This window comes from Carassius carassius, chromosome 21 (genome assembly GCF_963082965.1).
Source record: "Carassius carassius chromosome 21, fCarCar2.1, whole genome shotgun sequence".
Lineage (NCBI taxonomy): Eukaryota > Metazoa > Chordata > Actinopteri > Cypriniformes > Cyprinidae > Carassius > Carassius carassius.
This window is the reverse complement of record NC_081775.1, coordinates 1,024,727-1,045,000: the sequence shown is the minus strand read 5'-3', so window position 1 is coordinate 1,045,000 and position 20,274 is coordinate 1,024,727. Positions and strand designations below refer to the sequence as shown.

The 20,274-nt window shown below is 45.5% G+C and overlaps 1 protein-coding gene across 2 annotated transcripts in view; it reads left to right on the top strand.

The window, feature by feature from the left end:
* brpf1 (bromodomain and PHD finger containing, 1) overlaps positions 1-19,878 on the top strand; it is a 33,479-nt gene extending 13,601 nt beyond the window's left edge. For both annotated transcript variants that reach the window (XM_059502964.1, XM_059502965.1), the window contains 12 exons: positions 60-574; positions 1,642-1,810; positions 1,888-2,019; positions 2,435-2,563; positions 2,778-3,141; positions 5,688-5,933; positions 7,399-7,671; positions 9,802-9,949; positions 16,026-16,159; positions 16,245-16,360; positions 18,221-18,375; positions 19,336-19,878. In XM_059502964.1, the coding sequence (XP_059358947.1) occupies positions 60-574; positions 1,642-1,810; positions 1,888-2,019; positions 2,435-2,563; positions 2,778-3,141; positions 5,688-5,933; positions 7,399-7,671; positions 9,802-9,949; positions 16,026-16,159; positions 16,245-16,360; positions 18,221-18,375; positions 19,336-19,519 (2,565 nt within the window). In that variant the 3' untranslated portion in view covers positions 19,520-19,878. The remainder of the gene's footprint in view (positions 1-59; positions 575-1,641; positions 1,811-1,887; positions 2,020-2,434; positions 2,564-2,777; positions 3,142-5,687; positions 5,934-7,398; positions 7,672-9,801; positions 9,950-16,025; positions 16,160-16,244; positions 16,361-18,220; positions 18,376-19,335) is intronic.
* The last annotated feature ends 396 nt before the right edge of the window (positions 19,879-20,274 follow it).

Genomic DNA, 20,274 nt, shown 5'->3' with positions numbered 1-20,274 from the left:
GCTGGTTATAACACGTTCAGATAATGTTTTCCTCATATCGTTTCCTGCTTTCCTGACAGGTGTGTTTTGCTAATACGGTGTTCCTGGAGCCCATCGACAGCATCGAGCACATCCCTCCTGCCCGCTGGAAGCTGACCTGCTACATCTGTAAACAGCGCGGCTCCGGTGCCTGCATCCAGTGCCACAAAGCCAACTGCTACACCGCCTTCCACGTCACCTGTGCTCAGCAGGCCGGCCTCTACATGAAGATGGAGCCGGTGCGCGAGACCGGCGCTAACGGGACTTCATTTAGCGTGCGCAAAACGGCCTACTGTGACATCCACACGCCGCCAGGCTCCGCCCTGCCCCTGGGGGGTGTGGGAGGGGCCAGCGCAGGCTCCTCCCACAGCGAGGGCGAGGTGGAGGATGAGGAGGATGTGGCGGGAGGTGAGGAGGATGGGAAGGGCTGGAGCTCAGAGCGCGCCAAGAGGGCCAAAGCAAAGTCACGGCTGAAGATGAAGAGGGCCAGAAAGATCCTGGCCGAGAGGAGAGCGGCCGCGCCGGTGGTGTCCGTGCCATGCATCCCACCGCACAAGTATGCAAGATATTAGCTTTGATCCAAAATAACATTAATAAATTACCCCGTAATGTAATGTGCCTCTAACTTTGAGTAATGACACCGAAGGCCCTCATTTATTTCAAGTAAAATAAGTGCTCATCAAGGCTGTATTTATTTGATAAAAAAATACAGAAAAAACAATAATATTGTGAAATATGATTGCAATTTCTCATATCGGTTTCCTATTTTAATATATATGGCACAGCGCTGAATTTCCAGCATTAATCCAGTCTTCAGTGTCAACTGATCCATCAGAAATCATTCTAATATGCTGATTTATTATCAGTGCTGTGCTGTGCAGTACTGTGCTGGTTAATTTTTGTTTTTGTAACCTCTGATAGTTTTTGCTTTGATCAATTAATCAAAATACAAAAAGAAAGAGAAAAAATAGCAGTGCGTATTGTTACACAAAATGTATATCTTTTTATCAATCAAAGAATCTGGAAAAAAAAGTATCACGTGTCCCAAAACATATGAAGCAGCACAACTGTTTCCAACACTGATTATAAATCAGATTATTAGAATGATTTCTGAAGGATCATGTGACACTGAGGACTGTAATGATGCTGAAAATTCAGCTTTTCTTCACAGGAATTCATTATATTTACTGTATTGAAATAGAAAACTTTATTTTAAATTGCAATAATATTTCATATTAATATTATTATAATTTTTTTATCAAATAGATGAAGCCTTGATGAGCATAAGAAACTTCTTTAGGAACATAAACATTTTTACTGATGCCAAACTTTTGAACTGCAGTGTAATTTCAATCATTCAGTGGTTCTTAAGGGAATGCAATGGTCAGATGAAATATACAAAGTAGGGCTGCATGATTGATTGAATTTCTAATCGAGATTACAATTATGGATGCCACAATGGTATAAACATCATTCAATGTAAATTGCGATAATCGCAATTGATAATCGCAATTACAAGGGAATAATCGACAATTATGGTTTTTGTCATAATGGTGCAGCCCTAATGCTCCGAGCACTCCAGAAGCTTTAGTGTGAAAGAGCGTGTGGTGTCTGGTGTTTTAGGTTGAGTAAGATCACCAGTAACCTGACGGTGCAGAGGAAGAGTCAGTTCATGCAGAGGCTGCACAGCTACTGGACGCTGAAGAGACAGAGCCGCAACGGCGTTCCTCTCCTGCGGCGTCTCCAGACACACCTGCAGTCCCAGCGCAACGCCGAGCCGCTCCCCGCCACGGTGTGTACACGCCACGATTCACTGCTAGAGACACAGATGAGCCTTCTCCCTGACGTCACGCTTGTGTGTTTGAACAGAGAGACGGCCAGGAGAAGCACTCGGTGCTGAAGGAGCAGCTGAAAGCGTGGCAGAGACTCCGGCACGACCTGGAGCGAGCACGACTGCTGGTGGAGCTCATCCGCAAGAGAGAGAAGCTCAAGAGAGAGACCGTAAGACTCTGGCATCTTACACCCTGTCCTAACTGCACACCACAACACGAGGTTTTAATACTAGGGGAAGATCCTCCAACATGTTCTCTTTGCCGAATGCTTCACATAATACGATACCTATACACAACTAACCTACTGACAGATTCTGACATTAAATATACTATATAGAAATGTTTACCTATACATAAACTAAAAAGTACAAACTATACAAATGATACACATAAACACTGTCCCTATACACAACTAACCTAGCGATTTTGAATACTTGTGACAGCGATTAAATAAAAATTTTTTTTTACATTCAACATATTAAATATTACATGTATGTAATGTGTATTTCCATCGCCGGTTTCGGTCTAAAATTTCAAATAAGGTGGTATATTTTGACTGGCGTGTATTTCTTTGTTTGTTTTAGATCAAAATGCAGGAGTTTGTGTTAGAGATGCAGTTGACTCCATTCCTGGTGTTGTTGCGAAGCACACTGGAACAACTGCAGGAGCGGGACATCAATAACTTCTTCACTGAGCCTGTACCTTTAAGTGAGGTACACACACACACACACACGGCCCTTACAGAGTTGTCTTGAACTCCTCTAGGGTATTTTACTTGGTTCATTCATTGCATAGTAATTCTACTGCTTTTTGTCTTTTGTTTTCTCCGTTACATATTTTAAAGCAGTTTCTGCACTGATGCCAGAATCGTCATCTCTTATGTAGTTCTCTAAATCCTTCAGATATATGTGATTGTGTGTTCTCCAGGTCCCAGATTACCTGGACCACATCGAGCGCCCGATGGATTTCCAGACCATGTGGAAGTGTTTAGAGTCGCATCGCTATCTCAGCTTCGACGCTTTCGAGGGAGACTTTCTGTTGATCGTCAACAACTGTTTGAAGTACAACGCTAAAGACACTGTTTTTTACCGTGCTGCGCTACGATTGCGGGAAGCAGGTGGCGCTGTTTTACGGCAAGCTCGCAGACAGGCAGAGAGAATCGGGTTTGATTACGAGACGGGCATGCATCTTCCTCGAGAGCCAAGCCCGGATTCACCGCATGAACGAGAGCGAGAGAGAGAACGAGACCGAGGCAGAGACCGAGAGAGATCAGTATCACTCATTGATGACGGTGAGTATGTTATCTAACAAAAAAACATTATTTGTCTTATAATTACACTAGCATTTATCTTAGTAGACTTAGCATATTAAATGCCAGCCTAAAGATGTCAATTTTCAGTCATTCCCATGATCAATCATCGTTTAAATTAAATTAACAATCAGTTAATCGAATGATCATTAACCTTAATGCTGCAAAATGCATCTATTGCAATGGCATACAGTCACCGGCATGACATGATGTGCAAATGCCACTCAAAACACCAGCTTCCTCACCTGAATTAAATGGGTTTTTAATCTAAATAAAAGGCTAATAGCAGGATTGTAAAATGAATAGATGTGATTCTGATCGTTTGATAAAATGAAGAGAGGAAGTCGTAGTTATGTTTGGGATCATTAGACCTGTTGGCTGTTTCCTGTCCCGTCACAGAGACCGCTAAACACGCCTCTATAAATGGTTTCATGCTGCTCGTTGTTGTATTTTAAAACACAATCGCAATGCATGCAGTTGACACTCCAACTCAAGACCGAGATGGCAGACCTGCCAACCTGTACGCATTTTGACCTCGAAGTACGCTGGTACAATGTGTAACTCTACGGAAAAACCTGGTGACGCCTTTGTCCACGCACAGTACTCAAATCAAACAACAGCAAAAGAAGAAGAGTTCAACCAGTCAGAGCGCTGGGTTAATTTCCCAAAGAGCAAGCGGGGAAGATTGACAAATGTGTAAGACCTGTCATTAAAAAGAGACTGTAAATTGACAGCATTACAAAATCCAAGAAAGATCTTTCTGAAAACGAAAAATATGAAACCATGCAATGTCTTGCAAAAGGCATCAAAACAACCAATATTTAGCAAAAAGCAAATAGAGATTATTGAACCGTCAAAAGATTTGTGAGTAATTTAGAGCACATAAGATCAGATGAAGATTTATTAAGGAAAGTTTCTGTCAAACAAATGAACTGTATTGTAATGGCAGCTGTAAAAAAGCCACTGTTGAGCAGCAGACAGGTGTTTGAAGCTACGGAGTCTCAAGATCCTCTCCATGCAGACTGCGTTTCAGTCACTGCTAACCAATTTCAGTTACATGAAATGATGTGAAAAACAACACAAACAAAAATCACTCTATTGTACCGAAATCCTATTGAGATGTCACTTGCATAATAATTTGGAAGGAGTGTAATGCAAAAGGACAATAGTAAGCACTAAATTTTCAGTTAAAGGCAGGGCTTTAATGTTTACTGCAGAACATAATTTTTTTGTTAAATAAAAATTTTCCAAACATATTTCTAAATTAACTTAATAAAGAAATTAAAATATAATTAAAATAACTAAAACTGGTCTATAGTATTTACCATTTAAGTGGATCAAAAAAGTTAATCAAAGTTGTCCTAAGAGAATAACGCATTCTGGTTTTAGGACAGTCTTGCTGAAAGGTTTCGATCCACTTCAGATGTTTACTAGTATATTTTGATGGCTGCAGTGTGTACTGGGGAAGAGAGAAAGAGAAAAAGACACGAGCTCCAGTCAGACTCTGTGTCAGGCTGAGGATTCTGGTACACTGTTGGACAAGTTTCGGCTTGCGCCTATATTCCAGGCCTGTGCAGGGCTCTAATTAAAACATTTTCATGTGAGTATTATGACACAAGTGAAGTACAAAGCTTTGTTTTCGAGATAAATAATAGCAGGCAAATGTTTTATTGCGACCATGCTTTTGGATTCATGCCATTTGATACATTGAAAGCCATACACGGCTCTGTTCTGTTTTGAAGTTTGGTCACAAATTTCCACACATTTCATGATATTTATTGTCTCACCCTCCAATTTTGTCACTTTTTATTCCCTGTTTTTGCATCTCTTACTGTGGTAAACATGCGGGTGGGAAATAAACGATTTTGTGGCCGTGAATTAAGAATTTGTTCCTACGACTTATTCATTCATTCCCAAATTAATATAAATGTGTGGCCATGGTCCATGTTTTAAGTTGTAGGAATGAATTGTAAGTTGGCCTATGTCGTGTCCCTCAGCCTGGACAAAGCGCAGAGCCCGATATGAAACAAGTAGCCTATCTGAGGAAATTACAATTAAACATGACTTAATTACTACATTTCTATAGCTTTCCATGTTGATAGACTTTGTATGGTTTCTATTTCAATGTAATTGTAAAAATTGGATCACGTTAAAAGTGTAATTTGAATGCATGATTGAATTATGAAACGATAGATTTAATCGATTACATCTCCATTGTCGATTAATCGTTGACGTCCCTAGTCCAGCCCCAACAATTAAAATCATACACAGCCATAGCTTTGACACAGTTGAACTACTTTTTGTAGTAAACAATAAATCGAGGTTGTACACAGTGTTTAAAATGTTGGTAATGGGACTGCAGATATTGTAGAAATCAGAAAATAAATGAATGAGATGATCAGTCTAGTGGTTTGCCAAGTCACTCGCTTCACTGACCGTTCTCTGAAAAGACAAATAAATGTGTCAGGCTGTGTTTTTGCACCTTTTTACATGGAAAGTGAATGTTGTGTTGTCTTCTCTGCCTGTAGAGGAGCAGCTGCAGATCCTGGAGACGCGGTACATTGAGGTCATGTCAGGGAAGCACAGCATCGGTCAGTCGCGGCGAGCTAAAGCCCTGAAGAAAGAGATGACCGTACTGAAGCGGAAGCTGGCGCACCAGCGCGAGGGCATCTGTGGCATGGGCATCCTCGAGTCAGGCCTGTCGCTGGAGCGCGGCTTGGGGGGAAACCGGCACGATGAAGGAGAGAGCAGCAGCCACGAGATCGGTGGGAAAGGTCTGGAAATACCACTAACTGCTTTGAACCAACCCCAAATAACACTAAGGGTCATGCAACTCTTCCAGTTTTTCTGTGATGCCTCAAATTGTGCAGCTTGTTGAGGAGAGGTATGCTGTTAGTTTAAAAAACAATCAGACTTGAGATTTTCCCCCAGTGGAGAATAAAACAGGTTCAGTAAGTTGCATTAAAAGAGGGAGTCGAGCCATGGAGAACAGAACATCACAGGAGGGCAAACACGTTCATACTTTCTTCAGAAAATCGAGGATCTAGATGCTTTTTCATTCTTTTTGTGCTGTTTTTTAATGTGCAGTATCACTTCGTTCATCTAGACTAGTGCGTTATAGAATATGTAGGTCTAATGTTTTATATTGGTTGGGCACTAGACAGTAGTGATGTGCGGGTCGTCTCATAACACGGGTAACCCGCGGGTCGGGTTGGGGCGGATTAAGAAATTGGCACTTTATTGAGGGCCGGGTCACTAAAAACAAAAATGTTTCATGGAATTTAGTGGTGGAAATTTTGATTCTTTCAAGAGATTCGTTGATTTTCAGTTCATTCACCAAAATGATTCATTCACTGATTCGTTCAGTGACCATTTCTTCATATTACACAAATACACCAGCATTTGGCGAAAAGAGTCTTATGTGTTATGTCTTAAGTCAATGAACGTATTCACTTGTGACAAAAACTGATTTGGCTTTATTAGTGTCTGCATGATCGCATTAAATAAATAGTCTAAATAAATTGTTCAGATTAACATTAACTCTTTTTGACAGGATGAAACAGTTCACAGAGCTGTTCAGGAGCTGCACATGCGCTGCTAATAGCGCCGCGCTCGCGCGCTGCTGTGGGAAGAACTTCACTGAACGAGAAATTAGTCTTTTACTGTCTATGGTCAGTGGATTACGTAAATGAGAACGATTCGTTCACCAAAAATATTTGTTCACGAACGAACCATCATAGTGCAATTACCTCTAGCGTATATTTATAAGGTTACGATACGAAGGTCTAAGTAGCAACGTAACTTCCGTGATGTCCCAGATGTTTGTTGAAATTTTACTTTATTTGTGGGGCGGGCTGGGGCGGGCCAAATAATTTCATGAAAGCGGGACCCGCGGGTTGGAAAAAACCCCGACCCGTGCATCGCTACTAGACAGTATGCTTCTGTTCAAAGATGGCACATCTCAGTTAAAATGTATAGTGTTATTTCTTTGTAAATGAAGGAACCTCCCATTGGACTTAAAATTACCATAGAAAATAATGAAATATAATTGGCATACTGTTTTATCCGCTCTCATAAAACTTTAATATATTACAGCATTTGAGGAAAACAAGGTCTTCGTCGGGTCTTTGCCACTTTAATAGCTACCACATACAGACCACACCATTTACTGTCTCAGGATTTTACTTCAGTCATTCTCAAAAACTGATTCATTCTAATGTCTTTTCTTCCTCTCTGTAGATCTGAGCGCATCCTCTTCTGCACTGGCCCCTGAGGTCGGCCGGCGGACCTCTGTCCTCTTCTCCAAGAAGAACCCTAAAGCTGCCGGGCCTCCCAAACGCCCGGGGCGACCCCCGAAGAACCGAGAGGTGCTGCATGGGCCCGGGGTGCTGGGCTCCAGTCCAATAGGCCCTCCGCAGCTCCCCTCGCTCACATCGTCCCGCAAGAGAGCCCACAGTCCCCAGTCCAGCTCCAGCTCCGAGTCCGACAGCGAGCATGATCACCTCATCCTGGGTACGTCTGCTCCACACACTCTGAGACGGCCTAATCACCATTACTGTACTCTACTGACCATCCAGAAGTGTTTTAAAGACTCTCTTTATTTGTGTTCTACTGTCTGTTTCTATTGCGATACCACGCTGTTAAGATCATTACATCTCTACAGACTGGTGATTGGCTCTGTGATTTAAAAGGCAGGAGGTGGTATGAGATGAATGTTATTCTAAATATCCTATATACGGTATATACATTTTAAAACAACTTACAGGAACTCATTACAAGTTAGGGCTGGAATATTATGATGAATCATTACTGCTGAATAGTGCTTTTGCTATTGTAATGATTATTGTTAAAGAAGAGCATACAAACAGTGTTTGTGTTTGGGGAAACGCCATGTCATATTCTTAAAACAGTCTAAATTAGTTTAGATGATTGTTCAAACTGGGATTAAATTAAGTGCAGAAGGTGAGCACCCTCTAGCCGAAGCGTTCAGGGCTTATGTTGAGCGCAGGTCATATAATCACTGATGATCTGAACACTGCCAAACGAATCTCCTAGAAACAACCACATGCAGATATGATGTGAGGACTTGCAAGAGTTCTTCCCCGCCGACTAATCTGAACGGCTCTGATTGGCTGTTGCGTTAATACGATTGACAAAAACATGTAATGCTCCAGCTTAAAGAAGGTTGTTAAAGAAGAAATCTTTAAATGCAATGTTAGCAGATCTTAATGTGATGCTGCAGTTGACACTTTTTATCCATTTTGACATTTCACTTTAAGCATGACCGTTGTAATCAGTTTAGTTTAATTGTGCAGTTTTTGCTCCGTACCTTGAATCAGCTCAGCTCAGTTCTACTTTTGTCTTGCTGCTGAGAGACTTCTGCGGTTCTTCTTTGAATACTACTGTTTTAACTGGATGCTTGTCAAAGTATCAGTCATCACACAGACTATGAGGAAACTCCCACACTTCTCTGTGAGTCAGATGTTTTCTGTAAAGAGGCTTGAATGCTGGGAAGTCCCCACCATCAGAACACACCAAGGAAAACAAGCCTGGTTCACCAAGAAATTCACTATTTACACACTCCAGTGTCCTTGACTTCTTCAGTGGAAACTCAAAGTATGACAGCCGTATGATTGGACTTTTACACATTGGAACACATTATTAGAGAGTTATTAGGCTTGTCAGATTATTATAACTAGAATAAAACCTCACAGGTTTCATAATTTTCAATATTACCAGATAATTAATTAATGATTTAAATTAACAATTAACAATGATGTTATGCAATCCAATCTTAACGTTAATACATACAGAACATGACATCAAAAGGTGTATACCAAAGCAAATCTCCACTATATATAGTAGTAAACTTTGTTTATATCTTCTCAAAATGTCAACTTTTTTTGAACCGCTATAATCAGATAATTGTGACTATAAGGCGTGGAGATATTAATAGCATATAATATACGGTAATATAATTTTTCATAATTGTGCAAAGTGCTTTGCAGATCAATTTGATGTAATCATGCAAAGCTTGTTCGTGAGACGTATGTGAAGATTCCTCAGAAACTCACTGTTTCAAAGAAAACAAAATCACCACTTCCTGATGAACTGGCACTTAAATACTTAAATATCACTAACAAAAGTAGGAGAAGCCACTGAATTGCACCTTGATGAAACCGTAAATTCTATCTTGCTCTGGGAGGTGGATGTCATCTGTTTGGGATGCAATCATGTAATACAGCTCTGGGAGGCAATAAAAGAGAAATGCTTTGACGACAGACTTTGCTCTGGCATTTCAGAATGACCTTAGCAACATTTCAGATGCTGTGCGACTAGATCGGTCCACTGGTTAGTCTGGTTTTGCTGTCCCATAGAGCCAAGTCACATGACTTTTTTGATGCACTTGGAGGAATTCATAAGATGTTTCCATGTCTCATTATTCGCATTAACCTGTTTTCGCAAGTCAAAAACCACGTCAAGCAAGCATAACAACCATTTTGTGTATTTTGTGGGATTTTTTTTATCGAAATTTGGCAATTCAGTTGTTTCTGATGTGATGCATCAAAATGCACATAAAAACAGGGTGATGGAAACCTAGCTAGTGTAACGTAGTTTCTTTTCATGCTGTGTGCATCTCAGATCTTCACAGTAATGGTTTTGGTGGAAGCAGTCAGCCAAAAACTGAGAGTTTCCTGGTGTACAGGAACGAGCGTAGTCTGCCACGCTCCAGCTCCGACTCAGAGTCCACCAGCAGCAGCAGCAGCAGCGCCGCGTCCGACAGGACCAGGTACACACTCACACACTCTCTCACACACACACACATGCACTCACTCTCTCTCACACACACGCACACGCTCGCTCACTCGCACTCACTCACATGCATACACATTCACACACTCACTCACACGCTCACACTCACTCACTCACACGCTCACTCACACGCTCACACACGCTCTCACACGCTCACACTCACTCACTCACACGCTCACTCGCACTCACTCACACACATACACATTCACACACTCACTCACACGCTCTCACACGCTCACACTCACACTCACTCACTCACACGCTCTCACTCACACGCTCACACTCACACGCTCACTCGCACTCACTCACACACATACACATTCACACACTCACTCACGCTCTCACACGCTCACACTCACACTCACTCACTCACACGCTCACTCACACGCTCACACACAAGCTCACACTCACTCACCTACACACTCACTCGCACTCACTCACACGCATACACATTCACACACTCACTCACACGCTCTCACACGCTCACACTCACACGCTCACTCACTCACTCACACGAATTGTGGGTGGGGGGAGTGCATGTACATTCTCTCTCCACCTGCAATACCACGACTTAGGTGCCCTTGAGCAAGGCACTGAACCCCCAACTGCTCCCCGGGCGCCGCAGCATAAATGGCTGCCCACTGCTCCGGTTGTGTGTTCACGGTATTTGGATGGATTAAATGCAGAACACAAATTCTGAGTATGGGTCACCATACTTGGCTGAATGTCACGTCACTTTCACTTTTTTTCACTTTCACACACTTACTCACTCAATCACTCACACTCACACACACACACACGCTTACACACTCACACACTCGCTCACTCACACGCTCACTCACACGCTCACTCACACACACTCGCTCACACACTCGCTCACTCACACGCTCACTCACACGCTCACTCACACACTCGCTCACTTACACGCTCACTCACTTACACGCTCACTCACACGCTCACACTCTCACTCACACACTCACTCGATCACACTCTTACTCACACGCTCGCTCACACGCTCACTCGCACTTACTCACATGCTCACACACTCTCTCACTTACACGCTCACGCACACGCTCACACTCTCACTCACACACTCACTCGATCACACTCTTACTCACACGCTCGCTCACACGCTCACTCGCACTTACTCACACACTCTCTCACTCACACGCTCACACACACACACTCACACGTTTACACGCTCACTCACACGCTCACTCACACGCTCACTCACACACACACTCACACGTTTACACACTCACACGCTCACTCACACACTCTCGCTCACACGCTCACTCGCACTTGCTCACTCGCACTTACTCACACACGCTCACTCACACGCTCACTCACACACTCTCACTCACACGCTCACACACTCTCACTCACACGCTCACTCACATGCACTTACACGCTCACTCACACGCTCACACACTCGCTCACTCACACGCTCACTCACACACTCACACTCACACACTCTCTCACTCGCACGCTCTCACACGCTCACTCGCACGCTCTCACACGCTCACTCGCACGCTCACACACTCTCACTCACACGCTCACTCACATGCACTTACACGCTCACTCACACACTCGCTCACTCACACGCTCACTCACACACTCACACTCACACACTCTCTCACTCACACGCTCACTCACACTCTCGCTCACTCGCATGCTCACTCACACACTCTCTCACGCTCTCACACGCTCACTCGCACGCTCTCATACGCTCACTCACACGCTCACACACTCTCTCACTCACACGCTCACTCACATGCACTTACACGCTCACTCACACACACTCACTCGCACGCTCTCATACGCTCACTCCCACGCTCACTCACGCTCACTCCCACGCTCACTCACACGCTCACTCACACTCTCGCTCACTCGCACGCTCACTCACACACTCTCTCACACTCACACACTCTCGCTCACACGCTCACTCACACTCTCGCTCACACGCTCACTCGCACTTGCTCACACACTCTCTCAATCACACGCTCACTCACGCTCTCACACTCATTCACACGCTCACACGCTCTCACTCTCACACGCTCACTCACACACGCTCACTCACACTCTCGCTCACTCGCACGCTCACTCACACACTCTCTCACGCTCACTCACACGCTCACACACTCACTCACACACTCTCTCACTCACACGCTCACTCACTCTCGCTCACTCGCACGCTCACTCACACACTCGCTCACTCCCACGCTCACTCCCACGCTCACTCACACGCTCACTCACTCACACTCTCGCTCACTCGCACGCTCACTCACACACTCTCTCACACTCACACACTCTCACTCACACGCTCACTCGCACTTGCTCACACACTCTCTCAATCACACGCTCACTCACGCTCTCACACTCATTCACACGCTCACACGCTCTCACTCTCACACGCTCACTCACTCACACGCTCACTCACACTCGCTCACTCGCACTCGCTCACACGCTCACTCGCACTTACTCACACGCTCACTCACACTCTCGCTCACTCGCACGCTCACTCACACACTCTCACTCGCACGCTCTCACACGCTCACTCGCACGCTCACTCACACGCTCACTCACACACTCTCTCACTCACACGCTCACTCACACTCTCGCTCACTCGCACGCTCACTCACACACTCTCTCACACTCACTCACACGCTCACTCACACTCTCGCTCACACGCTCACTCGCACTTGCTCACACACTCTCTCAATCACACACTCACTCACGCTCTCACACTCATTCACACGCTCTCGCTCTCACTCTCACACGCTCACTCACACACACTCACTCACTCACACGCTCACTCACACACGCTCACTCGCACTTACTCATACGCTCACTCACACGCTCACTCGCTCACTCACACGCTCACTCACACACACTCTCACACACGCTCACTCACACACTCTCACACTCACACGCTCACACACATTCTCACACACACGCTAACTCACACACTCTCACACTCACACGCTCACACTCACTCGCATGCTCACACTCACCCAATCACTCACACACTCACACGCTTACACACTCACACGCACGCTCACTCACACACGCTCACTCACACACGCTCACTCACACGCTCACTCACACACGCTCACTCACACACGCTCACTCACACGCACGCTCACTCACACGCTCACTCACACTCACGCTCACTCACACACACTCGCTCACTTACACGCTCACTCACACGCACGCTCACTCACACTCACTCACACACTCACTCACGCTCTCACACTCATTCACACGCTCACTCACACGCTCTCACACTCACTCTCACACGCTCACTCACACACACTCACTCACTCACACGCTCACTCACACACTCTCACACACACTCACTCTCACACGCTCACTCACTCACACGCTCACTCACTCACACACTCACTCACACACAATCACTCACTCACACGCTCACTCACACTCTCACACACACGCTCACTCACGCTCACTCACACACTCACTCACACACTCACTCACACACACTCACTCACTCACACGCTCACACACTCACTCTCACACGCTCACTCACTCACACGCTCACACACACTCACTCTCACACGCTCACTCTCACACGCTCACTCACTCACACGCTCACTCACACACAATCACTCACTCACACGCTCACTCACGCTCACTCACACACTCACTCACACACTCACTCACACACACTCACTCACTCACTCACGCTCACACACACTCACTCACACGCTCACACACTCTCACTCACACGCTCACACACTCTCTCACTCACACGCTCACTCACATGCACTTACACGCTCACTCACACGCTCACACACTCGCTCACTCACATGCTCACTCACACACTCTCACACTCACACGCTCACTCACACTCGCTCACTCGCACGCTCACTCACACACTCTCTCACACTCACACACTCTCTCACTCACACGCTCACTCACACTCTCGCTCACTCGCACGCTCACTCACACGCTCACTCACACACTCTCTCACACTCACACACTCTCTCACTCACACGCTCTCAAACTCTCACTCACACGCTCACTCACACTTTCGCTCACACGCTCACTCGCACTTGCTCACACACTCTCTCACTCGCACTTGCTCACACACTCTCTCACTCACTCACTCACTCACGCTCACTCACACACTCACTCACACACTCACTCACACACACTCACTCACTCACACGCTCACTCACACACTCTCACACACACTCACTCTCACACGCTCACTCACTCACACGCTCACACACACTCACTCTCACACGCTCACTCTCACACGCTCACTCACTCACACGCTCACTCACACACACTCACTCACTCACACGCTCACTCACACACTCTCACACACACTCACTCTCACACGCTCACTCACTCACACGCTCACACACACTCACTCTCACACGCTCACTCTCACACGCTCACTCACTCACACGCTCACTCACACACAATCACTCACTCACACGCTCACTCACGCTCACTCACACGCTCACTCACGCTCACTCACACACTCACTCACGCTCACACACACTCACTCACACGCTCACACACTCTCACTCACACGCTCACACACTCTCTCACTCACACGCTCACTCACATGCACTTACACGCTCACTCACACGCTCACACACTCGCTCACTCACATGCTCACTCACACACTCTCACACTCACACGCTCACTCACACTCGCTCACTCGCACGCTCACTCACACACTCTCTCACACTCACACACTCTCTCACTCACACGCTCACTCACACTCTCGCTCACTCGCACGCTCACTCACACGCTCACTCACACACTCTCTCACACTCACACACTCTCTCACTCACACGCTCTCAAACTCTCACTCACACGCTCACTCACACTTTCGCTCACACGCTCACTCGCACTTGCTCACACACTCTCTCACTCGCACTTGCTCACACACTCTCTCACTCACACGCTCACTCACACGCTCACTCACGCTCTCACACTCTCATTCACACGCTCACACGCTCTCACACTCACACGCTCACTCACACACACTCACTCACACGCTCACTCACACACTCTCGCTCAGACGCTCACTCGCACTTACTCACACGCTCACTCACACGCTCACTCACACACACTCTCACACACACTCTCACACACACTCTCACACACACTCGCTCACTCACACGCTCACTCACACACACTCGCTCACTCTCACACGCTCACACTCACTCACACGCTCACACTCACTCACACGCTCACTCACACACGCACGCTCACTCACACGCTCACTCACACTCACTCACACATTCACTCACGCTCTCACACTCTCATTCACACTCACTCTCACACGCTCACACACACTCACTCACTCACTCACTCACACGCTCACTCACACACTCTCACACACACTCACTCACACACTCACTCACTCACACGCTCACTCACACACTCACTCTCACACACTCACTCACACGCTCACACACTCACTCACACGCTCACACTCACCCAATCACTCACACACTCACATGCTTACACACTCACACGCACACTCACTCACACGCTCACTCACACACACACGCTCACTCACACGCTCACTCACACTCACTCACACACACTCACGCTCTCACACTCTCATTCACACTCACTCTCACACGCTCACTCACACACACTCACTCACTCACTCACTCACACGCTCACTCACACACTCTCACACACACTCACTCACACACACTCACTCACTCACACGCTCACTCACACACTCACACACACTCACTCACTCACACTCACTCACACACTCACTCACGCTCACACACACTCACTCACACGCTCACACACACACACACTCACTAACTCACACTCTCACTCACACGCTCACACTCACTCTCATTCACACGCTCACTCACACACTCTCACACACACTCACTCACACACGCTCACACTCACTCACACGCTCACTCACACGCTCACTCACACACTCTCAAACACACTCACACGCACACTCGCTCACACACACTCACACACACACACACTGGGTGATGCCAGGGTCATGTAGCGCTGTTGTTCTTCTCTCGCAGCACCACTCCTTCTAAACAAGGCCGTGGAAAAGCCTCTTTCTCCCGCTCGGCCTTTCAGGAGGACAGCAGCGAGGAAACGTCTGGCACGGAGAACGACTCCTACTCCATGGGAGGATCCCGAGGAGTGTCTCACAGTGAGTGCAGCAGACATGCTTCAGACCGGCCCGCGTGCCATCTGTTCTCAGCCTGACCTGTGTGTGTGTGTGTGTGTGTGTGCAGTGGTGCGGGGACGGGGCCGCTCTGGATGCTGGATGAGTTCAGATGACTACAGCTCTCTAGACGCTCTGGATCTGGTGTGGGCCAAGTGCAGAGGATACCCATCATACCCCGCTTTGGTGAGTGTCACGCTGCAGGCTCTCGTCCATGAAACCTGCTGTCCTAAAACTCAAACTAAACTATATAAAACAAACTACATACAAATCTGTTCACAGAATTAAAACTAAACTAAATTATTAATTAAATGAATAAAAATGCAACTAAATCTTATTTCAAAAACTAAAAATTATTTTAAAATGCAAAACCATAAGTTTAATAACCTTGGTCCAGGTGGTTGAAGAGATGATCCTGGTGCTTTCGTAAAAAGAGTGCAGACAATATTAGTGGATGCATTAATGTGTACATCAAACGATCAAGCCAGGTTAATTAAAATATCATGCATGCCTAATACAGTGCATATATTTAAATAGATTTGATCTATATGTGCTTGATGGGTTTTATGTTCCCATCTTGTTTTATTGGTGTTTTTCCGTGGTTAAATCACTCTAGACATCTCACATCCTTTTTTAATCTTTTTTTCTTTCTGTAATTTCATAGTAACGAGGAGTCGATCAGAGGACTAAGTAAAAATGTAATAAAAAAAATCACAAACAGTCAATAAAAAATACAAAATCACAAATGGTCAAAACCAAAAGAAAAAAAGGATTTGATAGAGCACAAATGTTTTTCCGTTGGCATCTGTGTTGAAGTGTAAGTCTATGTTCTGAGTTGACAGTAGAGCAGCAGTGAGGGGACTGATGTGCAGGCACTCAAAGCACTTTTTAACTAATGCCACGTTTCCACCCAAATTACACGGAACATTTGTACCAGGAACTTTTTTCCCCCCAGACCTGTTGCTTTCTGTGTTTCCACCGCGGTGTAAAGTACCGGGAAGATTAGGCAAATAGACTTGTGACGTAGGTCTGCACGCGTTTCTCAATACTATAGTGCGCTGATTTGGATGTGCATTCTCGGTAGTGTGGACTTCATATACTTGATAACTTCAGTCAGCTGACCATGGCTACTGCAGTTTTCCTCTCTGTATATTTACAATAAAACGAAATAGGATATCAAATACCACTGCCTCCTTTCGTTTTCATTTAAGCATAATAACAGCTGCAGAAATGTACTTAGTTCAGGGATATGTGAATATATACAGCCATTACAATGAAACGAAATATTATATAGATTTGCCTTTTTTATTTTCATTTTAACATACAGATAAATTGAATACAGACCAAAGAAAACCTGTTAGATTTACCCCGCAGCTGAATTATATTTTATGTTTAACCACTAAAGAGACATCAGAGCCAGCGGCACATATCAGAAGGTCTAGCCGAGGTAACGCTGCTTCTCGGTGGATACATGAGGACTGATCTCCCGCTGATCGCGTGGAGCTCACCGTCTCTGAGATCGGCCAAACACATTTTTAAATAGGCGCTGTCTTTATAAATAAACCACAGATTTGAGTTTTAAACAACTACATTCTCACCTGAAATACTTTTAAAATTACATTTCATGACACAATAAAAGTAATATTTTGAAAATGATCTGAATAAATGGTGGCTGAACTTAACCAATGCTGCGTGAACTCAACCAATCAGGATGTTTAGTGCCCAAGTCCCGCCCCCGAAAGTTCAGGAACTTTGAAAAAGTACCACCTCACCAGCAGGAACTTTCTGAGGGGCATTTTTTTACCCAGAACTTTATTTAGTTCCTGGTTCCTGCGGTGGAAACACACCGAGTACCAGGCCAAAGTCCCTAGTTCCTGGGTAAAGTCCCTGCGGTGGAAACGCAGCATAACACTGTGGACAATAAATAACCCCAAATAATAAAAGGGCTCTAGCTGATCAGTGTGGAAGCTGCTGTGTGTGTCCAGCAGGGGCCGCTTCACTCCTCTCTCCTCAGTGTGAGACATGTGATATCCTTCCTTCCCACAGATCATTGATCCCAAGATGCCACGGGAGGGTGTGTTCCACCGGGGCGTCCCGATTCCTGTCCCGCCGGTAGAGGTGCTGAAGCTGGGAGAGCAGATGACACAGGAGGCCAGGGAACATCTCTTCCTAGTGCTCTTCTTCGACAACAAGAGGACCTGGTGAGACACGCACACGCACACACACACACGCACACACACACACACACACGCACGCACGCACACACGCACACGCACACACACACACGCACACACTCACTCACACACACACACACACGCACACACACACACACGCACGCACGCGCACACACACACACACACGCACGCACACGCGCACACACACACGCACGCACGCACACGCGCACACACACACACACATGCACACACACACGCACATGCACGCACGCCCACGCGCACACACACACACACACACACACACACAGGGGTCTGTGCTCAGATGTGTGTCTCTGTCTGAGAAACCTTAACTAGACAACCATTCAAAGATTTGTGCTCACATTTTATTTTTAAAGAAATTAATACTTTTATTGATTGAGGATGTATTAAATTGATCAAAAGTGTCTGTAAAGTTATTTATAATCTGAGAAAAGATTTCTATTTCAATTGAATGCTGTTCTTTTGAACTTTCTATTCATCTGTGAATCCTGAAAAATAAAATGCATCACAGTTTCCGCAGGAATATTGTGCAGCACAACTGTGTTCAACACTGATAATAATCAGAAATGTCTCTTGAGCAGTAAATCATCATATTATTCTGATTTCTGAAGATCATGTGACACTGAAGACTGGAGGAATGATGCTGAAAATACGGAGCATCACAGAAATACATTACACTTTCACACAGATTCACACAGAAAACAGATGATTTACATTGTAACATTTCACAAGATTATTTTATTCAGTCTTGGTGTACTCCAAACATGACAAAAAATCTTACCAACCACAAACCTATAAAAGAAATGTTGCACATATTTGCCCAGGATATTGTTTGTAGGTCAGGTGAGTTGAGAGGAGATGTGCCGTGTCACAGGAGTCTTCCAGTTACAGTCATTCCTCCAGAGATCTCTGAATCACATCTGTGTGTGTGTGTGTGTGTGTGTGCAGGCAATGGCTGCCGCGCTCCAAACTGGTTCCTCTGGGCGTCAATCCGGATCTGGACAAGGATAAGATGCTGGAAGGCCGGAAGTCGAACATCAGGAAGTCTGTTCAGGTGGCGTATCACCGTGCCATGCAGCACCGTAACAAGGTCCAGGGCGAGCCCAGCAGCGACACGAGCGACAGCGACTGATGGAGACGCCACAGACAGGATGTGTGTTTACTGTTCGAGTCAGTCCTTTACCTCACACTACAGCCAGTATTCAAGATCTGATCAAACACAGTGTGTGATGTGTGTGAGGCTGACGTCAAGCTCAAGTGAAGTGTGATCATGTATTTATTTGTTCTTCCAGACGATCCTCCTCTCCCCGTGAAGCCTCCTCTGGGCAAGCGGTGCATCTGTCGTGTTTGTGTATATTTCTCTCCTGTTCTCTGTTGTTCTTTGAGAACCAATCATGACTAACCGTTGTCTGTCACTGTAGAACTTTTATACAGTATATATATATGAATAATACAAGCGATAGACTTTAATAAAAAGGGTTGAGTTTTGTACATCTGTTTCTTGTTTGCTTTGTTCTGGTTTTTGGTGAATGGACATGAGTCTATGTAGAAATGGTAGAACTCAAAACGGAGTAATCATCAAGCCACGAGGTTTCAGTGAATAATCATCACGAGTCCCGTGCAGAAGCCTCTTCTGGATGAGGTTCAGTCAGGCATGAATTTAAGCAACAGTGATAGCCATGCTTGCAAACAATGCACAAAATAGTGTAAAACAAGCTCTTCCATCTGTGACAGAGGTGAAGGAGAACTAGTAAACTGACTCACACCTGTAAGACCAGTTATTCAGAGCGGTTCTCCTCGTGAAGACACACACCACGTCTGCTCCTTTAAGTTCAGCATACACAATTCATTAACACACTCATACTGAATTGTGATTGGTCTTCTGTT